Source organism: Lepisosteus oculatus, chromosome 9 (genome assembly GCF_040954835.1).
Source record: "Lepisosteus oculatus isolate fLepOcu1 chromosome 9, fLepOcu1.hap2, whole genome shotgun sequence".
NCBI classification, from domain to species: domain Eukaryota; kingdom Metazoa; phylum Chordata; class Actinopteri; order Semionotiformes; family Lepisosteidae; genus Lepisosteus; species Lepisosteus oculatus.
Window position 1 is genome coordinate 46,500,612 of NC_090704.1, and position 19,629 is coordinate 46,520,240.

The 19,629-nt window shown below is 50.5% G+C and overlaps 1 protein-coding gene across 3 annotated transcripts in view; it reads left to right on the forward strand.

Annotated features, from left to right (window-relative positions):
- tex2 (testis expressed 2) overlaps positions 1–19,629 on the forward strand; it is a 56,976-nt gene that overhangs the window by 32,547 nt on the left and 4,800 nt on the right. For all 3 annotated transcript variants that reach the window (XM_015356394.2, XM_015356393.2, XM_006635482.3), the window contains 6 exons: positions 6,344–6,544; positions 7,598–7,904; positions 9,461–9,672; positions 10,432–10,575; positions 11,185–11,284; positions 16,050–16,182. In XM_015356394.2, coding sequence (XP_015211880.2) covers positions 6,344–6,544; positions 7,598–7,904; positions 9,461–9,672; positions 10,432–10,575; positions 11,185–11,284; positions 16,050–16,182 — 1,097 coding nt within the window. The remainder of the gene's footprint in view (positions 1–6,343; positions 6,545–7,597; positions 7,905–9,460; positions 9,673–10,431; positions 10,576–11,184; positions 11,285–16,049; positions 16,183–19,629) is intronic.

The window sequence follows — 19,629 nt, forward strand, 5'->3', positions numbered from 1 at the left end:
AATAAAAACATCACAGGTTTGCTTTCATCTGTGGTTCCCGGTGTCGGCTTGAGCCATCTGCCCTGGAGGGTGGCAGGGCCTGTTCTTCCCCTCAGGAGCAGTCCGGGCTGCGGCTCGTCCACCCACCTGTTACAGCAGGGGGGCGGAGGGCCAGGTCTCAGCCACCTAAAAATAAAACCGTCTGCCGTCTCACCCTGCAGTGAGGGGGCGGGCCTTCCTGTAAACCTCACTAGGAAAAAAACGTCATTTTGTATTTTGTGTTTATAGGCTCGCTCCCTCCCCCTCCCTCTCTCTCTGTACATATACTGTATATGCCAGTGTTTCCTCAGTTCATCTGAACAGGTGCTCATTCAGGCGTGGCGCCTTGGTGTGGATTAAGAGTGGCAAAAGAACATCCCACCACAATTTCCCATGCCTCCCCCTTCTCTAGATCTGCAGCTCTGGATCTTCTAGATCCCCAGTCTGATCCAGCGGTCTCAGAACGACCGCTGCTGGGTTTTCCGACGTGTCTCAGTGTACGTGTCCCCGGGCCCACGGCCAGCTGGCACTGCAGAGAGCAGACAGCTAACTCCCTTCCAAGCCAGCTCCTATTGCTCTTTCCTATTGGAGCAACCCAAGGGAAGTACGTGGAACAATCCATCTCATCCCAGTCCAGGATGTGAACCCACGACCTTCCAGTTAAGAGCCCGGAGCCCTGAGCCGGTGTTCAGAGGGCTTGCCCCCTGCCTGGGACCCGCAGTGGTGATGTCATCCCTTGCCCGCACACATGGACAGTCATTTAGCCGTCCTGGCCAAATTTCCCATTGGCCCTTACCAGTCATGGCCTCCTAATAATCCCCCTCTATGAATTGACTACATCACTCTGCTCTCCTCCCCACTGATAGCTGATGTGTGGGGAGTGTTCTGGCGCACTATGGCTGCCGTCGCATCATCCAGGTGGGGCTGCACATTGGTGCTGGTGGAGGGGATCCCCATTACCTGTAAAGTGCTTTGAGTGGAGTGTCCAGAAAAGCGCTATATAAGTGTAAGCAATTATTATTATTTACTTCCCGTTGCTGCTGTTCATCTGAGCAGCCCTGCGTCCTGCGTGATGACCGGCCTCGGTTGCCACTGGTGGGCTTGTTCCTCTCAGGGCAAGAAAAAATCCAATATTTTTTAACCCGACTCCGAGATGGAAGGCTTTGATTTGACACGGTTCTGTCGGAGAGTAAATAGATAAACGGCTCTCGCAATGTCGGTGTGCCGAACGAGCTGTAGCTTGACTGTGCAGGGTAGCTCATGCGGAGTGAGTTCCCCTGCCTTTGATTGCTCCTCTCTGCGTTCTGTCCTTGTGCGGTCAGAGCGCTCCTGGACCGGCTCTCTCAGACTGAGCCTTCCCGCGTACAGCAGCAGGGCCCTCGCAGCTTGTTAAACACGGCAGCGTAGTAGTATTGCAGCCTGTTATTGTTATTGCCTGCGTGTGTGGGCATATCGATCTATTCTGCATGGACAGACACAAGGGCTGTGGACCGCCCAGCTCCAGGGACACAGCTTTAGTGTGCGTCCGGAGGTGTGTGTTGCTCCTTGTCCCGTCTGTCAGCCTGATTAATCGCCTGTGCTTGGATCTTCCCTGGAGGCTGTAAGGCATCTTTAGGCGAAAGGCCTTGCAGATTAACGATGGGAGACAGGTGGAATAGCACAAAGTCAGACTCTGTGTCCAACTGTACACAAGACCAGCTTCCCAAGTGCTGTGTGGTTCTTGCTCTTCAGTGGATGTGCAGTCCATAAACTGTTTAGGATCATTTTTGTTTCTACCTTTTTGTAGGTTGTCCGTTCTTTCCTTTAGTATTCAGTATGACTGTTTGGGTTCCGGGCCTCGATGGCAGAACATCACAAGGGATTGTAGCACTGGGAAATGCTTCTGTTTTGACAGCTGTCTGTGAAGAAAGTGGCATCATCCTGGGAGACCTTGTGCTGCTGGCGCTGTGAGCAGCAGTGAGGTGATCAGTGATCTGGGAGAGTAATTACCAGACCTTCTGTGGTGCTCGGGCTTCTCTTTGGCCAGGCTGTGACTCACTTAGTGCGATGCTAAATGCTAAACTTGCTGTGGGGTGTTTTCTTATTAATAACATAATGGGACTGAAATTTTACTTTGAAAGCAAGGACAGAACCCTGCTTAGTAATGAAAATCTAGAAAGATTGGGAGGTCTGCATGGTCGGGCAGTGGTTAGCATTTCTGCCTTGCAGTGCTGGGGCCCTGGGTTCGATTCCAGGCCTGGGGCGCCACCTGCGTGGAGTTAATATGCTCTCCTGGTGTTTGCATGGGTTTCCTCCAGGTGCTCCGGTTTCTTCCCCCCAGTCCAAAGAGATGCTGGTGGGTAAATTGGCTTCTGGGAAAAGTGGCCCTGTTGTGAATGTGTGTGCCTGTGTTGATCTGCGCTGTGATGGACTGCCGTCCAGTCCAGTTTGTACTTGCCAAAGATGGGAAAGGACAGGTACCGGAAACAGGGACAGGTGTTCGGAAAGATGGAAAGAGGGATGATGGGGTGTGGAGAAGGAGCTTTCATTGCTCTGAGAAGCCCTAGAGAGCTCATTCCTGTCCCCGCTGGGCTAGAGTCCTCACCGCACTCTTGGCCTGATGGAGCGCATCCCTGCGGATTATCTGGAGGCGGGGTGCGGTTCGGAGGTCGGTGGCCTGTTCCGTGTTCAGATTGCGTGAAAGGCGGAACTCTGGCCCAGTGATCAGTGTGTTCCAGCTGTAGGGTATCGCTTTTCACAGCTGCGGTTTCTTATACAGTGAGAGACTAAGTAATGATTCCTTTTTCAGTTATGCTGAAGACTAGCATATTCTCCGAGACTGTGATCAATACAGAATAGCAGTATTTTATTTTTGTCATTCGTAGAAATTGAGTTTTTGCTTAAAGTTGCTGTCGTTACTGTAAACCCATTGTCTGTCCAATTTAATCTTGATGCAGCTATTTCGCAGGGCAGCTGCTAGCAGCAGAGAAGGGGACTGAACACCAGAGAGTGTCCAGCTGTGCCAAAAGTCGCATTTCACCGTACTCCCAATTCGCCTCACGGGTGAATATCCCCGACCTTGTGATTCCTGGCTGGCAGGTCGACTTTCTGCTGGGCTTGAAGCAGGAGTTCCACAGTCGGGGTCTGTGTATTGTGACACAGCGCAGCCCCACTGAGCACAGAAATCTCATTTCCTTGGCTGCTCTGGCTCCTGGCCTGTGGTCAGCGGTGAAGGTGGACCTCTCTCCAGTCTGTATGAGCCCTGCAGCTCTCTCACAGCGCCTTCCTCACATACCGCGCGACCGTGAAGTGAGAACAGTTCTCTCGTCACGGTTAAGTGTATATTAAATTACTCTTCATAGCCTTCAACTGCTTGGCACGGTGCTCTTGTGGGATTTAGTGAAGCGCAGTTCAGATTTCTTTCATAAATAAGACAGTAGAAAGTGAACACAATACACAGCCCTTTCCTCTCCTCCCCTCCTGGACTGACCAGGACACTTCCTGCTTGACTGCGCGTCTCTGCGGGCGTGTGGCGGCAGGTTTCCTCTGCGGGAGTGAGCCCTCATCACTGCGGTCTTCAGTACATCTGGACAGTGGCCAGAGGCCGTGCGCTGTGTGGGCTGATGAGGGTGGAAGGGGGTAGAGAGTGCTGAAGGTGGGAAACCTCTCGGCTGTGATGGAGAGAGAGATGTGTGACACTGTGGTAAGCCCGACTGCCAGCTTTGGGCGCAGACTCGGGTTTTGTTTTCATGCCAGCCTGCAAAATCCCTTGCTGTCCTCTCTACGGTCCTGAAGCTGTGCAGGTAAGGGGAACCGGCCTGCCGGACCATGACCTTGATGGCTTTGTTTGTTGAGCCCCTACCTACCAGAAGGTTTCAGCAACAGTAATAACATCGCACGACGGTTGGAAGTGGCGAGCGTTGGTCACAGCCGGTGATTTCAGGAGTTAAAAATAGTTCTTTACTCCAGGACACGGCGAGCAGTGACACTTACCCTTGGGGACAGCGCAACATTAGAACTCCTGTCCTCTGTGGCTTTTACCTCTTGCTTCATCTGAGGAAAGCCTCCGTGCAGGAGAGTTCAGGCTATAAAACACTCACATGTCTCGGCTTAGCCCAGTTCGAAGTCTCAGGCCGTCTTTCTTAGTGTGGGCAAGTCACATGACCAACATAAAACCCCAGCACAGAACAGCATGGTGTCAGGATGTTGTAATACCTCTCACTAGCTGATGTCTCATACAGATGGTGTAACGTTTGAGGAATTGAAAAAAAAATATTTTTTGAATGAAAGTTGTTCGATTTATGCGTATCTTTCCAAATAATATTTTCCATATCTTTCCAGATAATTATTTCGACCAGTTTTCCGGTCCTCCCACTTTGATACAGTACCTAAAGCTTTCTGCTGTGTGGGGTGATATGACTCCGTTGTCCATCTTTCAGCCCTGTACAGTAAAGCAGGGATGATGACTGTGCGGTGGGCCATCGGTAACAGTTTCACTTCTGACGTGACAAACGCCTGCTCAGCTGGCCGAAGGCTGTACTTGCAGTTTTCCTGCAATGCTGGAAGACTTTGTCAATGTCAGTCTTCCATGAAAGACAGCTCCCAAGGTGTGGGACGTACTGCACATTCGTCAGACACTCCTCGAGTGTCTGGATTGGTGGAGGTGAGGCGCGTCCGTCTGGAGTGTCCATCTTCTGATCTTCTGATGAAGACCAACACGCTCAGCCCCCACTTCTCACGTGTCCCATGAACATGTGGACGGTTGTGTGGAAATCCGCAAACACACGTGCTGTAGCCTGAAGCGATGCCCTTTTCTTTTGGGGAAAAATGCCTTTTTGACCTGGAACGACCAGAGGAACTGGAGTCAGGTGTGGAATGTGGCCATGGGGTTTGTGACACCTGGCGAAGCAGGAGGTCTGAACAGTAGCAGCCCATACAGCCGCCTGTGCTGTCGTCTCACCTGCTCGCCTGGCAGTGAAGGGTCTGTGTACAGAGCCCACCCACTGAGGCAGCCTGATTGCAGCCAGGAGCGCCCCCTAGTGTAGGCTTCTAGTATTAAGGGGTGGGGGGTTACTGTTGCTGTCTGGTTTTGAGAATGAAAAGAACTTGACTTACACATGATTGTTGAGCCAACACAGCGGTGTTGGATTGTAGAGGTATTATACTGTGGAGTGTCCACGTGCGAGACAAGCGAGGAAGCCGACAGTCCCCTCTGAGTGTGCCCTTACGCCAGATGACCTCCTCTCCTAACCTCTCTTACGTTCTTACCTGCGTCAGCAGTTTACCTACACAGGTATTTTGTATTGCCATTGTGTACCTCAAATATGTGGCTTATATGTGAAATTTCTCCAAATCTGCAGCGTTTTGGGAGCTGAAACCTGTCATTAAAAGGTTAATTAAGGTGGTGGTTCGTGTAGTCAAGGGTTGAATTGAGTAGCTATCAGCACAACTAAAGTAAAACCAGAGCAGATCGGTGAGAGCCTTGCTATGGGTGAATAGAACAGAAGCAGCCTAGCCTGTTTGTCCCGGTAAATGGCAGCGTTTATAAAATGTGCTGATTCATGATTGACCGGCGGAAAGGAGCTCTGCTGAGCGAGAGATCATTGGGCTGATAACAGTGACCTCAAGAAAGGGCTGCCGACCGCCAGGGAACGCGGGCAGAATCAATAGGCTGAAATGTCCGCAGTGTCCCTTTTTAGATCATGTTTAGCCAGCCGGTAAAGGGGGGCATCTAGGCATCTTAGTTCACAATTACAAGATAAAGGGATACAGTCATGGCAAAATCTGAAATGAAGGTGATTAGTCCAGGCTATCTGTCTCTGCAGAGCTGAGGATATTAGGACCGCTTTGTCTAGGATAACAGTTCTTTTTATCTGTAGTGAAAAAGGTAAATGGAGAGCAGGATTATAAGTGTGTTGCCTAATTGTAACCCACACCCTTACAAAACAACACTTACAGCTGGTCTGCTCCCAGGCCCAGGCGCAAATGCAAAATTAGATATCGTGCTGCAGTGGGACCGTCCACATGGACTCTGCCAAGTGTTCGCTGTCAAAGGTGGAGAGAAAGTAAGATGCAGGCAAAATGTTAAGGTAGCCGTTGCTCTTGACCAGTGGAATAGGTGAAGGAGTGTTCACAAAGACCTGGGCCCCCGCTGGAGGCCCCTGTGAAAGGTGGCCCTGGCCAGTCTGCTGTCTGCTTTGCCCTGCTGCAGCTGCGCCCGGGCTGCGGGCTGGGACCCTGCGGGCGCAGCCGCGCTCCTGTTGACGCATGAGATCCCTGGATCCCAACGAGCTGCTGTAGATCCTCTGGCTTGCAAGCTTCCTCACGTTCTCGCTTCCCCCGCCAGGGCTGGATGAACGAGATCTGTAACTACGACCCGGAGACCTACCACGCCACGCTTACGCACTCCGTCTTCGTGCGGCTGGAGGGCTGCACTCTCCGGCTGTCCAAGCCCAACAGGAACATCTCCAGGAGGGCCTCCTTCAACGAGCCCAAGCCAGATGTCACCTACATCAGCCAGAAAATCTACGACCTGACGGACAGCAAGGTGTGTGTGTCCTGAATCCCTCCTGCTGGCTTACCCAGTGCCTCCGACTGCTGGCTCCCTGTACCCCTAGTGGCCAAGTGAGGTCCCTGCTTGCTGGCCCATGCTGGCCTTATGGGTGTGGTAAGAGTGTCGCCATTGGAGGTCCATCAGGGCCCCTAGTCTGCGGCGCTCTCTTTCTCCAGATTAAGCCCGAATTAAAAACTCCGAAAATCTATCTTTGCCGTTCAGCGAGTAGAAAACTTGTTTTGCAGAGTCTCTGCTGCTGTGAGGTGCATAGAGATTGCTTGGTTCCACAGAAGCCTGTGCCCTCGCTGGTGAAACTGCCTCGGGGAGCTCGCTGGCAGACGCTGCCCAGATCTAGGCCTGGGGCTGATCCAGAAATAGACCTGCCAGCCTCTTCCAGTCAAGAAAGCTGATATGTGAGGGTAGCTTTTTGTTGTGAAGAGGCTACGATTGGAAACCTGTAATTTACCATTTTTTGCGGGGAGGGAGAGAGGGTGTGCAACATTTTTGAATTAATCAGACTCTTAGATCTTCATACGGAAAAAGGGGATGCACTTCCGAGCTTTAGGTCTGTGTCTGTGAAACTAAGGTTAAACGGTGTTAATCTGGGCCCCAGCGCCTCCTTAAGCGAATGTCCTCGTTTGAGCAGGGCCGTGGGGGGTCTTCTTGTTGGCTTGTTTTAAAGCAGTGTTGTTGCATGAGTTGTCCTTCCAAGAGCTTTGCATTCTGGCCCGTGTTTATCACACACTGTGTGCCACAGGGCGAGATACGCAGCGGCGCTCCCCCAGAGTTTGAATGCAATGAATCGATGGCTTTGGAGTGAGCAAAGGGACGCTGAAGTATGTTTGAAAACTGCTGTCGTGTGTTTTTTCTTTTACCCTGTTGACCATCGCAGCAGCGCCAAAACTTGTCATGTGACGTGCACTTCTCTGAGACACAAAAGCTCTTCAGGGCCAAAAAAACAAAAGTAAGACAACTTTGTCTTCTGACTGGTAAGCTGGTTTCAACAGGGCTGTCTTGTCTCTTCGGTTTCTCCTTGGGCTTTTGCAGATCTACCTTGTCCCTCCCAGCCTGGCCCGCAAGAGGGTGTGGAATAAGAAGTACCCGATCTGCATCGAGCTGGGCAAGCAGGAGGACTTCATGTCCAAGGCCCAGGGGGACAGGGACAGGGAGAGCGGCGAGGAGAGGGGCGAGGTGGGCGGCGAGGACGGCCGGGCGCCCGCGCACCGGGACCAGACTCTCTTCCTGTTCGGAAGGACGGGCCGCGAGAAGGAGGAGTGGTTCCGCAGGATCCTTTTGGCTGCCAAACTCAAATCCGAGGCCAAGAAGCCGCCCAGCCTGCCAGGGACCAAGGCCGGTAAAGAGCCACCCCAGCAGTCTCGTGGTCTCACCGCCAGAACCCGGGTTCGGTTCCCGGTCTGGGCTAGACGGGCCGGATGGCCTCCTCTTGTCAGATCTAAAGCCTGCCCCACCGGGGGCGAGCAGTTTCACGAGAGGGGAGGTCTGGTTTTTCCCCTGGGAGAGACAAAGACCCAGCGTCGTCTCGTTTTAATATAACCAGTCTGCTGGCTCCTCCAGACTCGACGCTGCCACCTGCGGGGACATGACTGAATGTCTCCAAGTCACGGTCCCCACTTTTCTATCCCCTCAAAGCAAGGACAAAAAAGAGAGAATTAAAAAGTCCTGCTGCTCTTTTCCCTGGACATTTAAACAACTGGTCTCTTTTGCTATGAAATTACATTTCCTCCCTTTGCTTGGAGGTTAGAATTAGAAACCCATTTCATAGCGTTGTATAAATTAATTTTATCTGGGTTATGTTGTTTTTTTTGTCCTGCATCATTAATTTTGCAGTGCACGTTAGTGCGAAGTAGCCTCCATGCCCAACATCTGGAGAGTTGTTTTACATCTGTCCTGGTGTTCAGTGACGCCAGTGACCTTGGTTGCCACTAATTAAGCAAGCAAGACTCCATTTCTTCCTAGCAGCTGTTCCTTGCAGACGTGTGAGCCTCTTCCTGCTAAAACTGTCTCACCATGGGTTTTTTAGAAGAAGGTGGCATCGTCTTCAAAGCTGAGAGGGAAGGGGGGGGCATCAATATTTCATGGTTTTCTCAGAAGAGGAAGCCTCTGTAATTCGATCAGTCGTGAAACATGCTGACATCTAAGGCCATTTGCATAAATATGAACATCTCGTGTTCTTCTTTAGATTTTTCTGTTTCTAGAGATCTTTCTGAATTTCTGATGGACCAGAAATGCTTTAATGTTCTGTCGGGCAGCTGGGGGACAGAGGAGTCTCACATTTCTTTACTTTAATGAAAACAGTGTCCATGGTCACCTCAGACCTATTGCACTGTATTAAATTATAGAAATATTATAGAATATATTACAGAATTATGGAATATAATTTATTTTTCATTTTCACAACCAGTGGTACATTATAAGTTCCTCTTCCCTTGAGTGTACTTGTACCTTGTGCGTTTCGCCAACCTACGAAACCTGACGAGCTGACAGATTTAAAGGACTCAAGTCCTTGCTCTGGGGCGTCCCCGGGGGTTGACTGTCCTGTCAGTGGTAAGACTGAAGATCCCACATTGCTGTACCTGATCAGCCCCTGCCTACAGGTGTGGTAGCTCTATTTTCCAGACGGGTTTGCATCTCTGTCCCCAGAGAGGACACAGCTGGAGAGGGCGAACGGAACAGGAGCGGCTCTGCTTGATGACAGAGTTTCACTGAAGGTTTTCACGGCCACGTTTGTTTTAAAGCCATGTGCGTTTGACGCCCCTGGCCGGGCTGTGGCCCTGCGGTTTGCGGTCAAAGCCGTTCCGGAGGCGGCCGGTGTTTTTGGCCGTCGGCGGGGGCGCTCCTGTGCCGGAGGAGTGACGCGCTGTGGTCTCGCCTGTCGCCCCTGTCCCCCAGCCTTCCTGCCCTCGCACAGCCGCAGCAGCAGCAAGGGCAGCGTGGACGAGGCGTTGCCGCAGCCCCGGCCGAAGGAGCCGAGCGCCAGCGTCCGGCAGAAGATGCTCCTGGACTACACCGTCTACATGGCCAAATACGTGCCCCCGCAGCCCGGCAGCCCCGCAGCCAGCCCCCTGCACAGCGCCGACAGCAGCCCCTCCACGTCCAAGAAGGTGCGGGCCCTGCCGGCGCCTCGGCCGAGAGCTTCTGAACGAGCCCTGTGGTCTGTGCGTAGAGCCCCCGTCGCCTTGCAGCTCCCAGCTGGCCGCCCACTGGAGCCCAGCACTGTGAGCCTGGCCAGGACCTGGAGGGGAGACTCCCGGGAAAGCTCAGGTTGCTGCTAGGAGAGGTGCTAGTGGGGCCAGTAGGGGGCGCTCACCCTGCAGCCTGTGTGGGTCCTAATACCCCAGTATGGTGACGGGGACACAGTACTGTAAAAAAGGCTCCGTCCTTCGGATGAGACATAGAACCGAGATCCTGACTCTCTGTGGTCATTAAACATCCCAGGGTGTTTCTCTAAAGGAGTAGGGGTGTAACCCTGGTGTCCTGGCCACATTTCCTCCTGGCCTTTACCAGTCATGGCCTCCTAATAATCCCCCTCTCTGAACTGGCTCCATCACTCTGCTCTCCTCCCCACTGAGAGCTGGTGTGTGGGGAGCGGACTGGCACATCATCCAGGTGGGGCTGCACACTGGTGCTGGTGGAGGGGATCCCCATTACCTGTAAAGAGCTTTGAGTGGAGGGTCCAGAAAAGCACCGTAAAAGTATAAGGAATTAATTCATTAAACCCTCGATCCTGGGCTCCATGATTGGCCACACTGAGACAGTCCAGCCGGTCCTCTGGGGACCACTGTCAGCTGACTGCCACCCGGTAGGGACTACATGTCTGTGACCCTGTCGGGAGGCTGAGTGTCTTCTCTCTTGATTTCCAGCTGCCCGGCGGGCAGGGGGAGGCGGAGGAGCCTGAGGCCTGGGTCAACGCCTTGCTGGGCCGCATCTTCTGGGACTTCCTGGGAGAGAAGTACTGGGCAGACCTGGTGTCTAAAAAGATCCAGATGAAACTCAGCAAAATCCGGGTGCGTATCTCCGAACCGCGGGAGTCGTGCGTATGTTTTGGGTTTGTTCTCAAAGTTTGCTTTTTTTCCCCAACTTATCTGGGGGATTTTTTTAGCAATGTTATGTTGTTTGTTCTGAGCTTCCTTCTGTGGGCAGAGGAGAAACAACACATTCCCTGACAGCTATGTAAGATCTTCCTTAAAAGCAGTACAGTTACTCCCCTACTTGGTGAAGTGAATGAGGATCATTAAGCAAGGCAAAAGGACAGGAAGCACGGGATTATCCCAGGTAAGAGAGCGCTAGGATCAGTTCCAGGAAAGTACGGAATTGCACACAGTTACACAGTGCAATTTACATTTTAAAGGAGGCGACAAGTTAATTTGCTGCTCCTGGGAGTTCATTGCTCATGGCTGTAGCTGCCAGTGCTGTGTTATAGCCATGGCTGGGCCCAGCGCCCCCTGCAGGCGGCTGGAAACAGCGCTACACACACAGTGCCTCCGGGCCCACTGTTGCTTCATTGGAAACCTTGGCTACTGAATCCTCCATCAGTGCCCGTCTGTGTGCATGAGGGCTCCTGCAGTCAGGAGGGCTCTCCTGTTAGTAACGGTGATTTGTTTCCTCTGTCCCAGCTGCCATATTTCATGAATGAACTGACCCTCACTGAGCTGGACATGGGAGTCGCGGTTCCAAAGATCCTGCAGGCCTCCAAGCCCTCCGTCGATCACCAAGGTACGGTGCTCCAGGCTGGCCGTCAGCACTGGGATCCTGGTCGAGCAAAGTCAACACCGATTCACTCCACACAGCCGACATCACATCAGTCTTGGGGCCTGTGGTTGGGTGTGGGTAAAGATTTTGAAGTCCATAGGCAGGTTTGTGGTTAGACTTTAGAACGGGACAGGATCAGCATCAAAGTTGGCCTGTTTGTTCGTTGGATGCTAGGATTGTGGGTAGAGTTATGGATGAAAGTCAGCTGAGGGCTTGACTGAGCTCCAGTATAAATTAAGGTTGTGACCAGGATTCCGGTCAGGTAAGGGTTAAAATGGAGGGAGTTTTACTGTTCTTTGGGTGGAGCTGTATCCCTGGGGGACAACTATCTCGTCTCGTTTTTCATTCTAGTCGATCTCTAAATCCCCAGTGCTTATGGATACCTGGTCTGCATTTGTGTGTTTTTTTTCTGCTGCTTTTGCTTAATTTATTTCTGCAAGTGTGTCAGAAATACCACAGCATACCTCCCCCTATTTCTAAGCAAACAGCTTAGATCAGATCATGTGATCAGTTTAAGATGAACAGACACAGATGGGAATGACAGTGTATCAAACACACCCTGCATGAGTGTATTCTGCCTTCTGCAGAGGTCCAACTGGCTACATTTCAGTGAGGGCAGCTCTGAAAGAAAGAAACGTGCACAGGGTTGATGCCGATTGCAAATGCTGTTTGACCTTTTAAGAGCTCAGAGCAAATTGAAAGTATTTCCCAGATAGAAAACAGAAGTAATTTCCTCTCTCGTTAATAAGACGGATGGTGCAAATCCCAGAAGAAGCAGGGATCTCTCAGAAGTTAGGGTTCCCCAGTGATGTGATCCGGTCCAGATTGGGGCTCCGGCCCTTGGCTGGCAGTGGTGTAGGGGTTACGTTTGGGAGAGGGGTTAAATGTGAAAGGTCACGGTTCGTGTTGGGAGCAGGGACGGACTATATGACCACTGTGTCAGTGAGAGTGTTTTGACTGCGTGGAAGTATGGAGGTGCACCCCTGGAACGCAGGCAGGAGGAGCTCCGGGCTGTACAAACCCGGGACACAGCGGCTTCAGCTGCGATCCCTGCTGTGTGTCTGCTGGCTGGGGGCCCCGCAGGTCATCAGCAGGAAGGATCAGACGCCACATCCCCATCCCGCCAGTTCATTACGCCATGAAGTACTGAAATGTTCGAACAGCGGAATTTAATTTAAACTTTGGGATTCAGTGAGCAGGCTGCATTAATCCCTCCTGTGGCCCATCTCATCTGCTGAAATATTGATCATTCGTTAGGAGCTGCTCTGTCTTCGGCTGTACACTGTGGCTCTGCATGGCCTTGGCTAATAATGAAGTGTCGTCTAATGCAGGCAATTGAATTCCAGCACTTATGCCACAGGTTTACCGTGAAGGAGTATTCGTTTAAAATGAGCCAGCATGCTTCAAGTGTTAAGGGGCTTCGTGTTGCTTTGCAGGCTACAGAATTCAGTTGTGCTCTTTCCCATGTCATGGAGTCTGTGCTACAGGTAAATATTGAGATCTCCCCTGAATAAAGAGGGTGCAGTAAAATTAGAATCCTATTATTACACACACACATTTGAAATTCAAGTTTTGCACAATTTATTTCCAGTTCTGTAGGTGCAGGTTAAGAGAGGCAGTAGTTGGGAGGGAAATAAGAGAGCAGTTTCTGCTGGATTTTTGCATGTCTGTCCAGTAAGGGTCTGTTGTTTTAACACATACTGTACATCTCAAGTCGATTTGTCCAGACACTAAAAAGGTGCATTTAGAAGGAAAACTGTTACATTAGAATTTTAAAAAATAAGTTTAAAGAAATTCAGAATAAATTGATTTTATTTTTAAAGAAAGCTCGTATGGCATTGATACACCCTGTACCAGTCCTGCAGATGTTTATGATCTTCCGTTTAACTCGCTGGTACTACACAGAGGGCTGTGTGGGTTGTTGACCCCTGGCTTCTTTCAGGAAACAGCTGGATGAGATCAATTAGCTCCTAATTACCAAGCAGGCTGGAAGGTGTGAATGGCTCCTCTCCTAGTGCTCTTGTGTCTTGTGTTGTTGTCTGTCTCTCTGCCCTCCTGCCCTGCGCTGGGGAGCGATTGTGCAGGATCACAGGGTTGGCAGAAAGATGGCCAGCATGCCGAGGAAAGGATTGTGCTTTCTACTGCATCTAAAACACAGTTGTGAGGGAAGAGTGTTGTCATATTTATTCAACATGGAGAGTGTTTTGTTTAAAAACAGCACATACACTCATTAAAATATCTCTGCTGCATCGTAGCTTGGAGGCTTGGAGTTTAATTTACAGACATCTGCAGCCCACATCGGTAACAAGCACCAGATTTAAGTTGTAGTCTTGTTAATTATTTTAAGCTTTTAATTATGAATATTTTGTTATATAGTAGTTTAGGCTGGTTTAATGGTAAACAAGAAATGCCTACAATACTAGTTCTGAAACAGTATTAATACACAGTAGTAACAAACTAATGTATTTGGTTCTGAGATACTGTACCAGGGCCTTAAATCAATGAGTGTTATATTCAAGGTATATTATACATAGTTTTTTACTGTGTGTATGTGAAATACATGTACTATATGTGTGTGGAACAAAGTAGATGCTATTTTTCTCATCTAAAGGCTTCAGTACATTAATGGCTGCGTCCAGTCAATGAAGGCAGTGAGCCAGTTTACAGTGTGCACAGTCAGCCCAGCCTGGTGGGCTTTGCTGCTCTTGAGACTGTGGTCCAGTTAAATACAGTCTCACATGGTACAGCCCCAAAACACACAAGCATGTGTGGAGTCAAGTGACTAACTGAAGTGCCTCATGACTCGCAGGGTTTGATCACCGAGACCATGTGTGACAGCGAGCTCTGTAACTGTTGTGCAATTTCCTAAGTAACTAAGGAAAACAAAGGAAAAAAGCATGTCTTCCTTAAATGTTATTTGAGTGCTGGAGAACAGGCAGAGGTGTAGGCAGGAAACTGGACAGAATCCCTGGGGAGTGCCTCAGGAAACAGGTGACAAGCGCATTTTCTGAGGGATCAGCTAATAAGGGCACACTTTCGGGTTGGGCTTGATCCAGCCAGGGTGCACTCTGTTCTGCACAGCAGCGACCCCTGCTGGCGGCTGAGCGCCTGTGATCTAACAGTGTTGTCGGTGAGAGTTGTCGGACCTCCGGCGCCTGGCACCTCTGCTGTCTGAGAGCAGGATAGGCCGCCCGGCAGCAGGGTTGAGTAGCAGTGTGCTGAGACGACTAGGCGCTGAGATTTCAAAACATTGGGATGCAAAGCAGAAAGGTAACTGGTGAAAAATAGAAAAGCAAAGAAGGTGATACATTTTTGGAAACAGGAGGGGTGACGGGCCCCTGATGGTTTAAAATCCTGAGGAATGAGCCACGCTGATTGATTCACATTTCCCTTCTGCCCAGTCTCTGCACTTCGTGTGCCTTGACTCCTATCCCTCTGTACGAAGCCTCTCGTGCTCGTTTTTGATTTGATTAAACAAGATTAGTGGTAAGAAGAGAATGCAACTAGGGGTACTGCCAGCAGCTGGTGATCTGGCAGTGATGAGATTTGGGGTCCTGGGGTACATCCAGTGGTGTCAACATCAAGTGGTGTGATTCGCCCAGGCAGTGACTGCAGTGGAAAGCTGGCCTCGGTATATGCGTCTTTAACAAGAAAGACACAAATAATATTTTTGGCCCCCCAACAAACACTCTGAGGTCAGGATGCCCCCTGGTGGCTGATAGTGGAACTTCAGGTTCGGAATTGGAAGATCCTGGAGTACTCAGCTAAACATACAGTAGCTGGGTTTTTATTCTTTTCACATAGTGGTGCTTTTTCAGAGCAATTCTCATCATTCATTCTCATTCAAGCTCGAAATGGATTCCCTCTGCTTGCAGTCAGCAGCAGCTTGGGGTGGTTAGTGGTCTGGACTCTGGATGTGGTTGGGAGTTCAAATCCCCTGGACCCTGGTGTTGTACCCATGAGCAAGATGCTACAGATCTCTCCTGTAAATGCTGGGGAAATTTGTTGAGTTGACTGGCCTGGTTTAAAAAAATAGTATTAAAACAGCCTTGTCTGTGTTCCAACATTCACAAATGTTAGCGGCTCTGGATCCCCAGGTGTCATGTCAACAGCTGCCAGGATGACTAAGGGAGCTTAGTGTGCCGTGTGCTTCAGGGCTGTGGTTCGACATGGAAGATGAACCTGGATTAGAGAGGTATTTCTTTTTCCCTGAACCGATCTTTGGTGTTTGAACATCCGGCTCACAGAGAATTAAACTGAACGTGACATCATAATCTGAGCAGTTCCAGTCATGTGGGAAGGTCAGCCGTCCTGTCCAGGGGTGTAAGCGTGGCGTGTCCTCGGATACGCGCCTGCCTCAAGCCCTCGCTCTCCGCCCTCTCTGCGGCCGTGAGCAAGCCAGCCGTCCTCAGGAGAGGCTGGGGGTTCAGCTGCTCCCCTCCTGCCAGGCTCTTCCGCAGCGAGGTGCAGACCCCGACTCCCCCCCTCGGGAGCACAGAAGAGGTTGGAGCACCGGTGTGCAGGGAAAGGGGAGACGGAGCTGCATGATAAGCAGCTTGGCTTTGCCTTCTCTTCTCTTCAAGCGCAAGGAGGGAGAAACCTGGGAGTCTGATCTGTCCTCTGATCTCACAAACAGACACACGGCTAATCTGAATAGAAGGGTTGCTGTCCTGGTATGCCCTGAATCTCCGAGCCCTTCATGAGTGCCGTGTGTGTGTGTGTGCTTCAGGGCTGTGGTTCGACCTGGAGATCTCCTACAACGGCTCGTTCCTGATGACCCTGGAGACGAAGATGAACCTGACGCGGCTGGGCAAGGAGCCGCTGGGGGAGGGGCTGCGATTCGGGGAGACCGGCAAGGAAGGGTAAGCGTGGCCGTGCCGCGGGCGTCCCAGCATGCTTTGAGGGGGCGGAGCCAAACAGCGTTGTCCTGTAAAAAGGTATTCCAGGATTAAGGGCTCCCTGGAGGACTGTGGAAAACTGAATTTTTGGAACACTTTGAAACTGCACACGTCCCGGTGTTGAGAGGGTTAGGTTTAGATCTGTGTACTTGTGGGCCTGTAAACGCACCTCTGAGCTGCCAGTTTTGCTGCATGGATTTGAGTTCACAGTCGGCACTTCCTCAAGGAGCTTTGCAACAAGTCCTCAGGCACTGCAGAGAAGAGCCGTGCATATGTAAGAGTGGTTTTAATTAGCATTAATCTGACAGGTTGTTTATTTGGTATTCAGTCCTTCGAACTTCTGCCTTTTGCACAAGACCTTTTACAATTGACAACACACTTGGAAGTGACTAAGCAGACCAATAACGCAGAGAAACACAGTTTGGCTCAGAGGAGACATCGGCACCCATCTCGAGGCAAACTGCTGTAGTACAGGTTGTTTACGAGTTACAGTAGATTAAAGGTTTCAGGCTGATCGTGAGCCGTGGGAGAAGGATCGGGAATAGAAATCCCAGAAATAGGAAGTGCCAATGCTTGACAGGAAGTCCAGGGAAAGAACGAAAGCGGAGTCAATGTTCTCTCCAGTACTGCTAAAAAGAACAGTCGGGTCGGCTTCCCTCAGAATGACAAGAAGGCACTTTAACAGCTTGTTAAGAAGTGTGGGTGTTAGAAATAATCTCCTGCTGGCTGGCGTTCTAAGAAGCTGAGGTTCTCTGGCGGAGGAACATCTTCTCATGGCTTGCTTACAGAGCAGCTGCTGTTTACAGAGAACTGCAGCAGCTTCTGGATGTTGCGTGGGAAATGTTATTGGGAACTGTAGCGTCTCCACCTAGGAAAGCAGATTGTATTTAGAATTAGTTGGTTTTGTATTGCTGATGGCTGCAACAGCAGCAGGAAACGCTGAGTAACTTTTCTTTGTGCATTTCTCTCTCCATGTCTGTCCATTAATCATGTCTTTGGATTCATTTATCTGTGGATGTGTCTCTCTGGTGAGTTGTGGCTGCACTATCTTTGTGTGTCCATATGCTGTGCAAGTTGTTGTTTCTTAAGATCTGCTTCCTTAAGTAGGTTTTGCTTGTTTTGTTTTTTATTTAATTTGATTAGAAAAATAAACCCACACTCAACTGAATCTACACCATGCACTGCAACAGACTTTCAAAACCACCTGCAAGACTTAATGTCTCAGTAGCTCTCCTTCAGAGATGACAGACCTTTTTGGCAAAAGAGCACTCGTATCAATAACCAGGCATGCTTTCAGTCTGAAAATTCCCCAAATTTAATTTGAATCAGTCTTGTTTTAATCATCTTCTTTGTGGACAAGAGAAATTGCACTATAGGCGATGTATCTTAGTAAACTCATACAGACCTGACCACAATCGTAAGTGAACTCTGAGCTCCAGGCTAGTTCTGTCCTAGATAATCCTATCCTAACCATAGTCTGAAAAGTAACTGAACATGTACCTGAGCTCCAGTCTAAAATTGACCAGAACTGGAAAAAATATTACTGTACAACAGCCCTGTTTAGCCACTGAAACCTGACTTAACGTTACATTTCAGCCCTGCCCACAGAGGTGGGGAGTGTGGTTTGGCAGGTTTTTACAGGGACCCATGCTCATGCGTGGGATCATGAACACGGGGGAGTGGAACTGGGTTTTCTGGGACCTGAGAGTTTAACTGGGGTTGGGTATTAGACCTAGGGGTCACTGCAGAGCTCCCACGCTGTGCCCGAGGCCTGGTGTGCCTGGACAGCTGACCTCGTTGTGGCGTCAGAACCGTTCAGCCCAGCAGTTCCTGGCCTCGCCTGCCTCGCTCTGCGCTGTGCGCTGTCTCTGCAGAAGCCCTGCGCAGACAGACCTCCCCACATCGCCCTCCCTGCTGTTGCCCGTGTCACTGCCGAGGACAGCAGCGGGCAGAGGCTGCGGCCGTCCTGACTGTGGCTCAGAGGGGTCCGCTCCCCTCTGGTCCCAGAACTCCCAGTCTCTTTCACCCCCAGTTCCCTCCAGACCCTGCCCCGCCTGTCTGCATCTGCTTCTGAGAATCCATTAAACTGCTCTTCGTGAGAGCTGGCAGGCCATGAAGGAGGGTGGACAGGGAGGGGTGACGCACGATCGTCTGCAAAGCATTGAGCCGAAGTGGAGTGCGCTCGTATGCCAGTGTCGGCTCTCGTGAAAAGACGTTTGGACCTGTTGGAAATAAAAAAAGAGTTAAACTAAACCCCTCTAATAAAATCTTCTCTGCTGTCCATAAATAACGGCAGGGCTGTGACAACATTTCCGATGTGCTGCAGATGTGTCTGTGGCGCTGCTTCAGCTGAGGTTGGGTTTGCTTTTCACTAATCCTGCATGAGACTGGACTGACAGGTGTGGACCTGGCCGTGTCCCTCCCAGTCAGACAGAGTGCTTCTGTCCCAGCATCGGGTGCACCTGAAGCATGCTGGATACCTCGTGCTCAGACGCTGTTCTCCGCATCAGAGCTGCCCGCCGTCCTTTCGTGCTGAGGAGTTCTGCTGGCAATGCATCTTTATTAGGGAGCCCCTGTTTAAATCATTTAAATGGCTGCTGTTGATTTCGATGACCATCTTGAAATGCCTCACAATTGATCACATGAGTCTCGGAGTGAAAAAGAATCGCTAAATGCAGGGATACAGTGAAGGTGTCTCTAGCCTTAGCAGACTGATGCATGAATAAATATAGGGCAGCAAAAAAAAGGGGTACAAAACATCGGCCAAGTCGTTTCAAGGTGAGACACACTACAGCGGCAGGCCCTTGGCGGCTACACACTCCGGCACAGCTGCGCAGACACGAGCTGTCCTCTCCGGTCCAGACGGCTCTCTCCTGTGTGTGCACAATACGCAAGGGCATGGCTTCCCTCCCTCCCGTCTGCCTTGTGTAGGTCTGTGTCATACAAAAGTTGCAGGAAGAACGATGTGCTTTCGTGGCTGTAACTTCAACCAGCGGCTGGATGAAAAGCTTATTTAAGATTTGTTTATCCTTTAGCGTTCAAAAGAATTTCCGCACAGTTTGGCCATCAGCCACTGGTGGCTGTTGTCACTCCCCTTGGATGTTTTTGCAACACGTTGCTAACATGTTGCTAGCTGGAGTTAAGCGACAGGCAGAAGAGGTGCCTCTGTGTCTCAGAGCACTGAGTCAGTGGAATTAAGCACTAGGCTTCTGGTTACGGACCACTGTTTCTTGAAAGATGTCTCACCTGCTAGGCTGGATTCCGGATTCATTTTTCAGGATCAGATTTTCGCTGTTTTGTTCTTGCAAACACCAACCTTTAGAAGGCCACAACTGTATAAGGTTAATAACAATAAAAAGATTACCTGAAAGAACCTGTTTTTAGAAAAGCAAGTTGTGATAGATCAAGTTT